Here is a 14,124-nt window from a genome sequence, read left to right on the forward strand (position 1 = left end):
CACTGATTGAGCTTTTCCACTTTTCAATTGTCAAACTAATGTAGGATGACTGACGGTGAGTTCCTGGGCAATTTGGAGTTGTAAGAGGACAAGCTTCAGTGATTTCTCATTTTGTTAGTTCTAACTTCCAATGGCTGATCATCACGCACACATTTTCCTAGCCTTTTCAGCAAAATTCGGATCATAACTGGGTCATAACTGCACTACATCTATCGGCAATCCTAGGCTTTGTTGATTTTGCCAAAATGCCTCTAGTGCTTTTATACTGACCCACAAAAAATCCCCTCTTACATCTTTTTCTTATTCTAAGATAATTATAAGTGAAAATAGACAGCAAGTAATAAATCATTAGCAGAATGACCGTAAAAAAAATTTAACAAAATGTAGAAAAGAAGGAAATAGGTCAACAAACTATGCCAATAAAATTAGTTCTTTGGATTAGATCCGGATTACCATTATCTATTCCTCAGCTAAATTTGCAGTGAAATGCCAAGTGCATATACGACGAAGAGTTAGCTTCTATTCTCACTCTGTCTTCATACACAATCACCCATTTTTTCCTTTTTTAGAATGATACGCTTCGGTTAAGTCCATTTGCACTCTACATACGTTTCACGAATCATTTATTCTCACTTGTTGGTTCTTCAAACTTTACGGAAAAGGTTGCAAATTCAATGGTTTTTGAAATCATTTCTGTTATAAGGTTGTTCGAGTGAAAACAAGTGAAGAGGAGGGAGGGAAAGTGAAATAGAGAGAGCAAATCATGGACGAACACATATGTAGTAACAAAGAAGTGATAGCAATTAAATGTGCTGAAAAGCTAAATGAAATGGAGAAGGTAGTTGAGAAATTCATTTTTTTTCCCTGCAAAACCTAATTGTGGCTCTAATTTCCCTTTTACTGCTTCTGCTGTTCCTTTCCTTGTTCCACGGGTGGATGCATTCTATGAATTCATCATTTTCTACAAATGAGGTGTAGCTGATATTAATTTGATGATGAATAAAAGGGTACATAAAGTATCATTTCATATTTAACATACTCTCAGTAATGAGTTAGGAACTGAACAAAAAGATTTATTGCTGAAAAATATGGAAGCTTCAGAGTCGCAAGAGAAGCAGCTGAATATTCCTGTCATTCACGAGGGAAGTTACATAAGACGGAACTTGTAGTAGAAAAATGAAGTTTTTACTGCAAACAGTTACGCCTCTTTCTGCATTCCTCAGTCTTATCATTTTGGCTCTTCACTTTGGCCCTCATTTTGTACCTTTTTAAAAAGTTTTTGGTAAAAATCGCATCTAAATATATGAATTTTTGAGAAGATCTTTCTAATACGACTGTCTCGAGCTTGAATGCGTCATATGACATTTGAATGACATTTGATCAATTTTTCATCATTTTTTGTAGTAATCGTCTTTGTTAAATCATAACTCATGAAATAATAGGGATCTACAGTTCTGTAGGTGATATATAATGTGAAGGTTCTTTTTTTTTGCTAAAATTGTCTGGTTTGTGAGCACATACTTCTCAGTTAAATGCATTTAATCAAGTGTGGATTGTATGGTTTAGGTTGAAAAGAGCAATAAGCAACAAACGGTTGAGTTTATACGAAAAGATAAAAAACTGATGGACGTATTTTATGTTCGTTCATATTAGGTGGTAATTTTTGCTAAATATCATCAGAAAAAAGCATCATGAGTAGTGAGTGAGGGTTCATATCTGGTTTGTCATCTCTATCACCCCATCTTATGTTTCTTTTTCGGCAGCAGCTGTGGGTATTAATTTAGAATCTGATAAATGTGAGTTAATGTTGAGGTCATCGGCGTACATTGATGATATTCCAGTTGCTTTTCTTCATCTCCACCATTTACCATACATCTTTCGAGATTTCCTGAGGTCAAAAATTAGGATTTTTCTTTTCCTCTTTTTTTAAATGCAGTGATGAATATATTGATGTTATATATTAATTTAAGTAGCAATGAAGTTCTTCCATTTCAGCGGAGAAAAATCAAGATTATTTCTGGATAATTAGAATTTAATCCAGCTCCTGTAGTAAGTCTTGATTATTAGCAGCAGTAGTGGTAGTATTTTCACGACGATTAGGTCTCCATAATCTCTAACAAGTAAGAAGTGGCTTGTCATTTACTCCAACGGTTGCTGAAGTTTTGTTTTTTTCTTGACATTCCAAATGTCTCATTTCTTATTCCTTTCTACTCATCTCCGATGCTCAGAGAATTTGATAAATCGACAAACTTACTTTATTTCAAAGTGATCTCAATAATTTAGGGCGGATCAAATGATTCTTCGCATAGGATGGGAGCGGCAATAACGGAACCCATGGCTATTGCATCAACCTCTGCAGGTTCTGCTTCTTTTTTAACGATGCCGGAAATGGGAACGCTGCCATTAGCATCTTCTCTTCCTAGCGCTCTTTGTGTAACATCCAAAACGTCCGATGTGATTTGCAATCCATGGAGGAATTTGGTCAGTCAGAACAGGAGGCGTTACAAAAAGGATAACTTCGATTTAGATCTTACATGTAGGTTTATATTCCGAAGTTTCTTTAAAGTGAACTTTATGTTTCATTAACAGTTGTGCCATCAAGCCTAAAACTGAGTTAGTTTTTTTTTCTTTTTTTTTTTTCGTTTGCCAAATATTCAGAGATTTCAGTAAGTTCTTGTTATTTACAGCTTGAACGGAAAGTGCATCATGTCTGCTGGATTTAGAAAATTATTACCAACTTTTAAATTTCTATGACGGAAAAATTATCTCCAGTGAAATTAAATGCATCATTCATCCTCTTTATCCTTGCACTTTTTAACTGTACTGTTATAAGAGAATTCAGCCAGCATGATGTGATTGTTTATGTAGCAGAAAAAAAATCTACTGGTCGGTGTGAAAGAATAAAAAGTGTTTGGCTTGGAAGTCATAACAGGTGTATGTTTATACCAAATGATATTACGAGTATTTGTAGATATCACAGACCGGATCATTGCAATGGGCTTTCCAGCTATAGATCAAGAAAAGATTTACCGGAATAGCATGAAAGCAACAGTTGCATTTTTGGAACGTTACCATGCTGATCACTACATGGTTTTCAACTTGTGAGTAATGTCATGTTCTTGCTTTCGATAAACTGCGGCACAGAGTGTTCACATTTCTGCAGTTATAAAAAAGAACTGTTAATCTACAAGTTTTGCGAAATAATTCGCATTGAAATGCTCTTTATCAGTCCTTTAATTTTTTAGGCGTGGGCGACATGCATATGACCCGAGCTATTTTCACAATCGCGTGATGACCTTTGAGATGGATGATCACCATCCACCAAGGCTGGAATTAATGGCACCCTTTTGTCGTGCTGTAAGTTTTTATAGTAATTGTAGTATAAAAATTTATGCTTCTTTGCAGTAATGAAATCAACTTAATGGATTTCTTCTAATTTTGCGCTCATGCTTCGTGATGCATAAATACTAATCCTCTGCAAAATTTTATCATCTCCAATATCGTTTGTAGTAAACATAAAGCAAAATCAGTACCTTGGCCAGATTCGTTTTCTAGGTGATTAACTCATTTTCGAACTAACACCCTCTTTTCTTTGCTTTAGGTACCAGATAGAACTTTTTGTGCATCATGGACACTGGACTATGAGATGCGTTTTTCCTTTTTTTTTATCTTTCGAAAGTAACAGTTGATGGAAAAGGATTAACTTGTTTTTTCTCACTATTGTTCATTTTCCGATTTGAAATGAAAAAAACGCTTGCCAAACTATATTACTAAAGATTAAGACTGGATAGACATTTGGACTTACTAATTGTCTTTGCTAAAGATTGTGTATCTCCTTTCGTTGTAGGTGCATGACTACTTGGCTGCCGATGAGCAGAATGTTGTTGCGGTACACTGCAAAGCGGGTAAAGGACGTACGGGTGTAATGATTTGTGCTTATCTCGTGTATATAAACTTTTATTATTCACCAAGGCAAAATATGGATTACTACAGTATCGTGAGGACAGTCAATAATAAAGTAAGTTCGAATGCTTGTTGCAGAAGTTCATTTAAATGTGGCTTTGTGGTGAAATTGCGATCTGTATTAATGTTTCCATAATTAACACATTTTCAGGGTGTAACCATACCATCTCAGCGACGTTACGTTTATTATTTTTCACATTTAAGGAAACGCAATCTCAATTATATGCCACTTCGTTGTGAACTTATTGGTGTATACTTTGAGCGACCTCCCAGATTGAACGGTTAGCATTTTAATGTTCTCTTTTGCTTTCATTATATATTTGTTCCGTCTTATGGAGCTCTTTCACAATTTTCGGACAAGTCTTTCTACGGAGGAAGAAAACGGGAATCTCCTTATCACCACCATCATCATGCTTATTGTTGCTTTGATTATTAAAATAACACATGAATGTTGTTTTTATTTTGACTTTTTAAACATCAATACAAAAAGATAACCAAATGCGAATGGTGGAGAAAATTCTTGTGGTACGATTCCGGGTATATCAGTAGGTTAAAGATTTTATTTGATGGTTTTGTCTTCAAGCTTTTTGTGAGAGCGTGCATTTTTTTTCTCTGATCAGGTTTACCCTGCAACATCTTTTTCCCAGGTATCTTACTTGATGGAGCATATCGGTTACGAGTTGCTAATGGCGATGTAGATGTATTTATACCGGGACCCCTTCGATTAAGTGGTCGAGATTTTGATGAAGAGGAAGCACTTTGGAGCCAGTATCCCTGCTCTGTAGGGGAAGACCAATTCAATCCTTACGACCCACAACCTGGCAAAGATTGCATTTCAAGGTAAACTGATTTTCACGTTTTTCAGTTAATTTAGTCAAATATTTCTTTTCAAATAAAAGTTTGCTTTACAAATACAATTCATTGGTTGCTAGGCGATGTTATGGATGGAGTGTGCCAGCGAAGAAAAGAGTATTCATCGAAGGCGACGTTCGGATTGATTTTTATGCGAAGAAGTGGTTTAAAGGTCTGGGATGGACTTTGGTAAGGTAATTCTTGCATCACTAACGTTTTATTTGTTTTTTCTGGCAATGGGTCATATTTACAGAAAGATCGAGAGAAACTAGGGCATGTTTGGTTCAATACAATGTTTACTTGTCCTGGATATTGTGGTGGAGTGTATGTACATGGTGACGAGGCATATCCTTACCCAAAAGGTGGAAGTAAGCAATTTCAAGTTTCAGTTCTGGTATTTTTTTCGAGTTTATTGTAATTGAAACAGATGATTGCAAGTCTGAATGTATTTGAATTCAAGCAACTTTTTATTTTATTAAATAAAATTTAGTTAAAATCGGAAGTCGATGTGTTCTTCGACACATCGTTATAAAATATGGTGGGCACGGACTGCTTACTGTTCATTCTTTAATAAAATTTGCATTTGAGCAACGATATTCAGTCCATGGCCGCCTCTCGATTCTCGATCTTGCGAAACAACAAACGGTATTCTTAAAAATACTTCTCAGTATTCTGATGGCAGTAATAGAAGGAGACGAAATGAGAAGAAACCCCATCTGAAAAACGAAAGACCAGGTAATTATCATTATTTCGTGAGGATTCGGCATTTTTAACCGGATTTTCATCCTGCATAGTGACTCTTTTTTTATGCTAATTTTTGCTGAGCAAAAAACGGATTAATGATTGAAAGATTTGCAGTATCACATCAGTGGAATATTGATTCTCCTCCAGGACTTGAAAAACATTGCCCTCTGCGGTGTTTGCCTCTAATATATCCTGAACAGCTCGGAAGGCAGCCGTTCGTTCTATACTTTTTTCTTTTTTTTTAAATTGAAAGCCAGCTAGATGATGGTATGTTAGTAGTATGTAAGAGTCATTATTGGTGCGTCTAGTAACGAAGGTGATAGAGAAAATATAAAGAAACTCGAAAGGGGGAGGAGATACTCTAATACTTTTAATGCAGAATATTTGGCATTTTAGTCCACGGAAAGAAATCATGGCGATGTTACGTGATGCACACATAAAGCATTTGATCAGCGATAAGTATAAGATGCATCTTCAGTCACTTCCATCTAGCAATACTATTCCCAGAAGTCCCGAAGGTTATCTTACTTATCTCGTTTTATAAATGAAAAAATGGCTTTACAGAATCATTTTTCAAGTGCATTTCCAAAATACTTCTCTTTCAGTCAGGTTAGACTGTGGAGGGCCCATGTGTCTGATGCGTCGACCCTACGAGCATGTCCTAACATTCAGTGTTCTAGAAATAGATCGAGCTTTCAAGCATGATAAAGTAAATAAGGGCTTAAAGGTAAGGTGTTCAATCATTTTTGTAATTTCTAGGTAACTATTAGGGAATACGCATAAGCTGTTAGTCGTTGTTGATTCCTTTGCTTATAAATCATCGCATTTGTCAAGTTCTTATCCAGCAGATACTATATCTAACCTATTTTGTTCAGATATATGTAGTCGTGAGGTGTATTGATGTTGACAACAAGGACGATGTCGAATTAGCAAAGAAATGTATCGAAAATATGTACGCAGCACAAGCAAAAATTGATGTAGCTAGAACAGAGGAGGTGAATTCTCATGAATGCTACCAGTGAATTGTATTTACATTATTTTAATTTCTTTTGAAAAAGTACTAGCATTGCAGATGCGAAAAAAAATGGGCAATCCAGATTTGAAAGCCTTTCTGACAGTACGTCATCCCATTCATCAAATTCTTACTCAGCAGATGCTATATCTGACCAACCTTGGCGATGTGACCCTCGCTTGCAGAATACTAATTTACGTAAATATTTCTTCAGACAACGAGCAGATTCGAAATCGGTTCATCCTCCGGCGAATTATCGGTATATTTGATATTAAATTGTTTTATAGCTGGTTTGAATGAAAATTCTTTCCGGTCGACTGTAATTTGATTACAATTCACATTCGAGTATCTTTTTGGTCACGTCCGCACCTCGATAATGAAGCTATTTTAATATGTTGTAGTGTAATCTTCCCACATTTGTGGCATTTTTTGTGCATTATTTTCTTTATTTCCTTAAAGACTTACTACAAAAGTATTGTTGAATATTCAGTTTGTTGTACCTTTTGTAACTAAGCTTCACTTGATAAGTTATGATTGGTCCAGATGAAGGCATGCATTATTTAATCCCTTTATAGGTGTAAGCCCAGAACAGCTAATTCTTCATCAGTGAATTTATGGGAGACTGACCTAGCAAATCACGGTAGTGATGATTGTTTGGGCGAGGAAGAAATTACAATGGTAAGCTTAGAAGAGTAATTCAAATGCAAGTATGAAATAATGGATAAGTGTTGTGGACTTGTATCTATCTGGTGATTTTTTTGCTTGCAGAAAAAACAGATTGAAAATGCAGATACTGAGTATGCAAAAGATTTTATAGCAACTCAAGATCGAGAATGGCTGGAAGAGTCATCCGAGGTCCGTTTCGATTGAGTAATTTGTAGGCTGTAACTTCTGGTTTTACTTCCATGTTATCGTGACTTTTGCCGATTTTTAAAATATTATGTTTGCAGAGTGGAGACTAAGAGCATTTTTATTTCATCCATTGGATTAATCATCCTGAAAAAAAAATTGTGGATTGCATTCTTAATAAGGAGAGAACGAAGGGATGGTTCTCACACAATCGTCATTGTCGAATTTAGATTGTGGGTGTTATTTACGCGTTGGGCATCATGTGATGATGTTCGTTTGCTTGTTGCATGTTGAGATTTCATGTGTTTTAATAGTTGTTACTAATGATATAACAATCACAAGTTCAACTTTATGAATTACAGAATTGATGTTACAACAGTTTACTTCAGCGTTCATTAAACCAGTGTTTTTCCGGCGTTTGTAACCCAATCTTTTTACAAAGTTGTTTCGTTGTTTTATATCTGGAAGGAGCTTACTAGCCAAATCTAATTTTTTTGTTGTTACGGAATTCTCCATTATATGATCTTTTTTCAAATTAGATTTTCTCGTTGCTGTATGTTATAACACGCTAGTGTACTGGCAGTTTAGATTTACTTTGTCTAGTCATCAGCGTGAACCGAGCAGTCAATCTCTATGCTTTTCTATAGCCTTCTTTAAGGACCCATTCAGTAGATCAGTTGTGTATCTTTGCTTCACTGTATTGGTAAGCCAATATTTCTTCGTATTTTAGTTTTCCAAGTTTTTCTCCCATCTTTTTCTAACACTGGATTCCGCTGCAGTTGTGATATCCCCTACGCTTAGTCATGCATTTTGACATCAGTCTTATTCCCATAGATTTCAAGCCGAAACTCAGCTTCGGTGATTCTTCTTTCGGTGTTGTTAGCACCGGTTTATTATAATTCCGGACTGCTGCAACCGACGTTACATTGTAATTGTGCTTAGTCTTTGTCGTTCTTTGCTGCAACATTTGGGAAAGAGATCACAAATTTTAGTTTATCCCGAATGTTCGTTCACTTCGGTTTGTTTACTAATCCAGCAGGGGTTCCATTTCCGTTGGAGACGATAATATAGGAGGAAGGGGTAATCAGAAAAGTATCCACAATGTTGTGAAAGCTTGATTTTTGTTTTGACCTTCCGTTTCGCATTTTTACACTGTAAATATCGTAAGCATATCATTTAAAAAGTTCTAAACGCATACTTTTCGCTGTCGCTAGGCATATTTGGACAAATTAGACACAGAACAGGGGACCTGCTGGAGAGACCCGTTATCACTTTTAAGAAATTGCACTTCACTGTAAAGGAAGTGGATAATGGTTTCCGACACTGATATCTGTGCGTGTTGCCGTACTACCATGGTACAAACTGTACTGCAATAAATGAAAACATTGAATTGGTCAGTATTTCATCATCCTTCAAATAAGGATTATATTTTCCGTAAAAGAAAGTTAATTCCCATCAGTTTGAGTGCATGAATTTACCATCTGAAACACCTAATGTTCTCCGGCTGTAACCCGCCTCTGGTCCCTTTTATGAGTCGCGAAGTCAATCGGTCTGTATTTTTCTACCATCGCTTCGAGCATTTGCATGTTTTTTACAGGTGTCATCCTGTTTCAAGAAATTTCGAAAGTTTTGTTTAAGTACTCAGATTACTTCCAGCCATGTAGTATAACCTACTAAAACAACAGAGCTGGTCTGTTTCGGCGGTGATTTATAGGGCAACCATAGAAAAGGGGAGAAAAAGATGTGAGAGAAGTTCCTCATGTAACCTTCGAGAAAATCTGAGAAGATACGTGAAAATTCTAATTTGAAGTACATTATTTCCCCGGGTGGTGCTAGGTGAATCCGGACAATGCCATTGTAAAAGATTTGTATGTGTTCTTCCTTCATCAGTATTTTCTGCTTGTTCTTGACAAATCGTATTGTATTCACAACCCGTATACATTCTGATTCCGTCAGGAATATGTATGTCACACTACAAAAAATGAAAGTCTGTTACAAAAAAGAAAAAATCAAATCTGTAAGTCAACGTAATTAAACATATAGTACACATGTACATCTTTGCCCATTCTTGATAACTACAATAATACATCCGGATAGAATGGAACAAACTGTTTGATATCACGTCCCAAACGAGCGAACGTATACGTGAGACTGCCCGCAACTGCTGAAACTGCTAGTGAACCCGTCATGCAATATGTTGCCGAGATTACAAGTATGATTTTCGCAACTGTTGCCTACAAAAATTTATTGCATCATAACTGAACAAGCTCCATCATTGGGTCGGCTCAGTTACTTCAAAAATGAACAGTAAGTCGCTATTATTTCAGCGGCATGGCGAGAGTGGGAAGAATGAGTTTCAGCTTAGATAGCAAGTAACACTGAAACTACAAAAGTATATAGAAAAGATATTGAAAGTAAAAGAGTGAAAAGACGGAAACCGTTACCTGGTTGCTTTCCTTCAAACCGTACCTGCAGTATTTTGCAAAATGTTCACAGTTGTTTAGCAGGAGATTATAGTCAGTTTTTCCGATCTGTAATGTTTAACATGAACTGATGATTTGTATCGCTTAACTGGATAATGATGATTTATTTATTTTACTATGTATGTTAATGAATGCAACAGAAGTAAATGATCAAAAATAATTCTGACAGTGAAGCATTACCATAAGTAGAGCTCGATCAACCACAATAACTGGTGGAAACGGCCTTTTCTCCTTATCGAGTGAATTATTTATCCGGCAGCTATCACCGTTGGCAACAGTTATTAGCTCGTCACGACGAATCTGAAATATTCTAATGAACAGAAATTCCAATTCGTCCTTTTTGGATTCTGCGGGATTGAACTGTTATTTCAACTTCCAGTTATACAACGTATCTCTGATGATAAGTGATTTTCTATTAGGATGTAAAGTATGGCCTGAAAACTTTTCAACAATATGAAAATCTATCTTGCGTAGGACGTGTCAACAGGTGCGCTTTCAATCTCGATCATTTCAATTGCAACAAATTAGAACCGTACGAGTTTCCTACATGTGGAAAAGTATTTCAAAGACTATAAAGTACTGTACAAACCTGTATTTGATTACTACACGACACTTTTGTTCTGATAGTTGCCAGGCATTCAACAGAACCGCTGATAAGGTTGTCGCCAAAATCACCGAAATCGGTCCCTGTATGAGCAACGTATGCTTTTTTATCGTGAAAACCGATAAACACTCCCCAATGCTCAAATATTTTAATTATGTAACAGAATAAAATTGAAGGAAAATATACACCGATAGGTAATTAGCATAAATACACAGTATTTACTCCATTTACATTTGCTTTCCTCGTCGTGAAAAGATACAAAAACTTTTTTAAAACACACACCACAATATACTTAAATGTAAATTGGGAATTGAAACCACTACCGGATAGCAGTGGATATCAAAAACAGTATGTAGACGGTATATTTAAGGAATCACTGAATATAAAAAAAAATCGAGCTGTAACATTCAAATTAAGAGAAAAGTACTGTATAAATGCGTCGTTTTATACTACCGATTACGCGTCGAAATTCGATCAAATCACCAATTTCTAAGTGAGAACGAAGTCTCTCCGCCTGCATCCACTCTGTAACGAGTTCACCTGGTCTTAACATGTTCGAAACATCTGAAATGAGTGTTACACGAATATTAGTGTCGCTTCCTGCTAATTGATAATAACAGATCCCTAACAGTTCCGATACGCTCGGATAAAACTGTGACTGCTCTGCGATCGACAAATGGCTATCATTTGTCAATCATCAGGTTCAAGTCAATTCAGTTCCTAAAAATTGTAGTGAAGTTACTGTCAATCCAAGACCAGAGATTTTCGCGTATCCCAAAGGAATGAAATTCCCTTAACCGATATTTCCCATAATCACCTCTACTACATCGCATCCCTTCTTTTCTCTTTAATCAGACAGCCTTTTTACATTTAAGCAGAGTGGGAAAGTAAAAAAATCCACTGATGCATTGGAGTTTAGCCAAATAAAGCGAGAGAATGCTCATTAAAATGGCAATGCATGTCATTAATGATAATGCATCCTTAATAATAACATAAGAAAACAAACACTAATAACACAAAAAAAACTACATAACATTAGAGAAATAATACTATGGTGCATCATGTATGTCGTTCTTATATCACCAGGTAGAAAAACAATACTATGTACATTATACATGCCGTTCTTATGTCACCAGGACTTCCAGACATCAACTCTATCGTCTATGTATCACACGAACAACATTATCCGAATAAATTCTTTCTAAATTTCAACTGATATTGCAAACAACTTCATACAAAGTAACCATCAATAAATCGGAAGATATCATCAATTGCTACCGCCGAAGTTTCTTCATGTTGACTGGTTCCTGCACTAACATAAATCACATAAGGATGCTTTACATCTATCGCAGTGTTGTCTATTCGAAGGCCTATTTCAGCATGCTGAGATGCTCGCCAATCCTTTATTGCTGGCAACCATTTCATAACACTTACAGATGGTAACGTGAATACTGCATCCGTAAGACATACGCATTTCAGTCTCTTCATCCATTCTTTTGACCAATAATTTTCTATCTGTAATAATCTAGCTGCAACAGAATACAGCAACACGCAAACAGATCTCATGATTTCGCAAACGAATTCAGCAAGATTTATAAAAACCTTACAATGCCAGCGATAACAGTGCCTCCCGCACTGTGTGCAACCACTGCAATTGAACTTGCTTTCGACCTAGCAATGTATTTTTCCCATACGGTAATACCATGTTCTAGGGGCGTCCTACTTCCCTGCAATAAACTTCATCTGCACTAGCAGCAAATGATAACACAAGCGCATAAATTTATCTTCCGAAGAACGTTTATTACTGCAGTCGTTGGTTTTGTCACCCGTGCACATATATTATTTGCTGAAATATATTATTTGTATATTACTTGCTTATAATTTGTATTACTTATATATTACTTGTATTATATTACATATATTATTTGCTTAAAGAAAAGAAACCAACTGGCAGTGGTTCGGGAGGATTGTTGTCAGTTACGTTCATGTTGGTATTCATCACAATCACTCCCCAATCCCGACTTCTGCACATTCGCAAATATGGCAGTTGTGAGCCCATATTTAAACTTTCATTCATTATAAGCCTGAAAAAGATCAAATAATTATAATTTTCTTCTATTCCGATAATTCTTGCAAATGGATAAGAAAGAAAAACAGAATTAATCAAGATACTTAAAGATATGTAAATCATGATTCACGTTCAGGAGAATTCCTTGTGGCAATACGATACTGTCTGAAAGTGCTACCATCCAAATACTTACCTCCTACTCCACTGCCCTGCACGAACAAAACCACTGCCATGTATAAGTATAACAAGATTTTCTTTCTGATACCAATCTCTGCTAAGAAAAATGAATGCACTTCTTGTCCTGTTTGTACTGTCCAGCTACAGAAAAGTAGCGATGAGTCATAGTGATAAGAAAATTTTTATCTTCATTAGCATTCTTTTGATGTCTTGAATAATCCCCCCGACTTGCTTCAAGACAGCTGAATAGAAAGCATTCTCTCAAGTGTTTTTTGAAATGATTTCAGGAAGCAACAAAAAAACAAAAGCATACATACTGTCTTTCCATATTATACGGCGGGTTTTCCATTATTCGATAAATTTCCTGAGTGACAGCTGAACCAATTACCTCATAACTTTTTTGATCAATGAACTCATACCTTTTCTCATTCTGAAACAATATTACCTGCAAATCCGCAATACTGATCATTAGTTTCTATCTCATACAAGCAACCAAAGCAAACCTTATCTCTCATAACACCATGATTATCAAAATGGTAACCGAGTGCTTTCAGGCTTGGCTGTTCCACATCTTCCGGTTCAGGACTAATGACTGCTCCTAGAAACTTTATTTTCTACAAAAAAAAAAAAAAATGCACAAAGTTTGACACTGTTATAAATCAATCCTTATTATTTAACGTTAGAAACAATTTAATTCGGTAGTAAAATACAAGCGTATACGATATTTCTTGCTAAACTGAAAAGACAAAGCTTAATATATATAAAAACACGGGATCAACGGTCGTACCGAGAAGACACTGGAGGAATGCGAAGAGGGGTTATTAACGGGATGTTTGCTATAGCAGAATCCATTTTATATTTATGCTCACTATTTTCTCGATGGCGCTTAGTTCCATAGCAGTACTTGTTATAAAAACAATATGGTTTAGAACACTTTAAACAGAAAGTGATTTAAAATGTAACTTCAATTTAAGTAACTTACTAGATTGTAAGCACAATGGATTCATGTTGAATGAGTGCTGAAAGACTCTTCAAACTGTTTTAGTAAGTCAAAGATTTGGCGTTACTGTCGAACTACTAAAGAAACACTCAGAAGTGACAGAATAAAAAAGCAAAAGAGCCACCACCACGAAAGGCACTCAACCTACCAACCGATGATACCATCAGAACATTCGCGAATACGACGAGAATTATGCTCCACCTTCCAAAACAATCCGTGTCAAAAACGAAACGAAACATTTCAGGAAATTGTTTCGGAATGCAATTTTAGCTGTGATGATAAAGTGAGAAGAGCCATTCGGATATATATATATATATATATATATATATATATATATATATATATATATATATATATATATATATATATATA

At 35.8% G+C, this 14,124-nt stretch overlaps 2 protein-coding genes across 2 annotated transcripts in view; one reads left to right on the plus strand and one right to left on the minus strand.

Annotated features, from left to right (window-relative positions):
• The window catches only part of LOAG_07756 (hypothetical protein), a 10,679-nt gene extending 2,090 nt beyond the window's left edge, over positions 1–8,589 (plus strand). The window contains exons 2-18 of the mRNA XM_020447530.1: positions 2,284–2,536; positions 2,972–3,101; positions 3,246–3,357; positions 3,848–4,018; positions 4,115–4,244; positions 4,611–4,803; positions 4,896–5,004; positions 5,069–5,183; positions 5,404–5,550; positions 5,674–5,773; positions 5,956–6,077; positions 6,165–6,286; positions 6,435–6,554; positions 6,632–6,830; positions 7,147–7,249; positions 7,340–7,426; positions 7,522–8,589. Of these exons, the coding sequence (XP_020302249.1) occupies positions 2,284–2,536; positions 2,972–3,101; positions 3,246–3,357; positions 3,848–4,018; positions 4,115–4,244; positions 4,611–4,803; positions 4,896–5,004; positions 5,069–5,183; positions 5,404–5,550; positions 5,674–5,773; positions 5,956–6,077; positions 6,165–6,286; positions 6,435–6,554; positions 6,632–6,830; positions 7,147–7,181 (2,058 nt within the window). The 3' untranslated portion in view covers positions 7,182–7,249; positions 7,340–7,426; positions 7,522–8,589. The remainder of the gene's footprint in view (positions 1–2,283; positions 2,537–2,971; positions 3,102–3,245; positions 3,358–3,847; positions 4,019–4,114; positions 4,245–4,610; positions 4,804–4,895; positions 5,005–5,068; positions 5,184–5,403; positions 5,551–5,673; positions 5,774–5,955; positions 6,078–6,164; positions 6,287–6,434; positions 6,555–6,631; positions 6,831–7,146; positions 7,250–7,339; positions 7,427–7,521) is intronic.
• A 708-nt stretch (positions 8,590–9,297) lies between these two features.
• Positions 9,298–13,759, minus strand: LOAG_07757 (hypothetical protein; the record flags this gene model as incomplete). Its single annotated transcript, XM_020447531.1, has 12 exons — positions 9,298–9,654; positions 9,865–9,951; positions 10,084–10,203; positions 10,493–10,645; positions 10,935–11,170; positions 11,752–12,022; positions 12,115–12,234; positions 12,456–12,591; positions 12,769–12,893; positions 13,066–13,182; positions 13,256–13,350; positions 13,735–13,759. The coding sequence occupies 12 exons, from the start codon at positions 13,757–13,759 to the stop codon at positions 9,496–9,498; spliced, it is 1,644 nt and encodes a 547-aa protein (XP_020302250.1). The 3' UTR covers positions 9,298–9,495.
• Positions 13,760–14,124: the final 365 nt, after the last annotated feature.

Source organism: Loa loa, assembly GCF_000183805.2.
Source record: "Loa loa unplaced genomic scaffold supercont3.105, whole genome shotgun sequence".
Lineage (NCBI taxonomy): Eukaryota > Metazoa > Nematoda > Chromadorea > Rhabditida > Onchocercidae > Loa > Loa loa.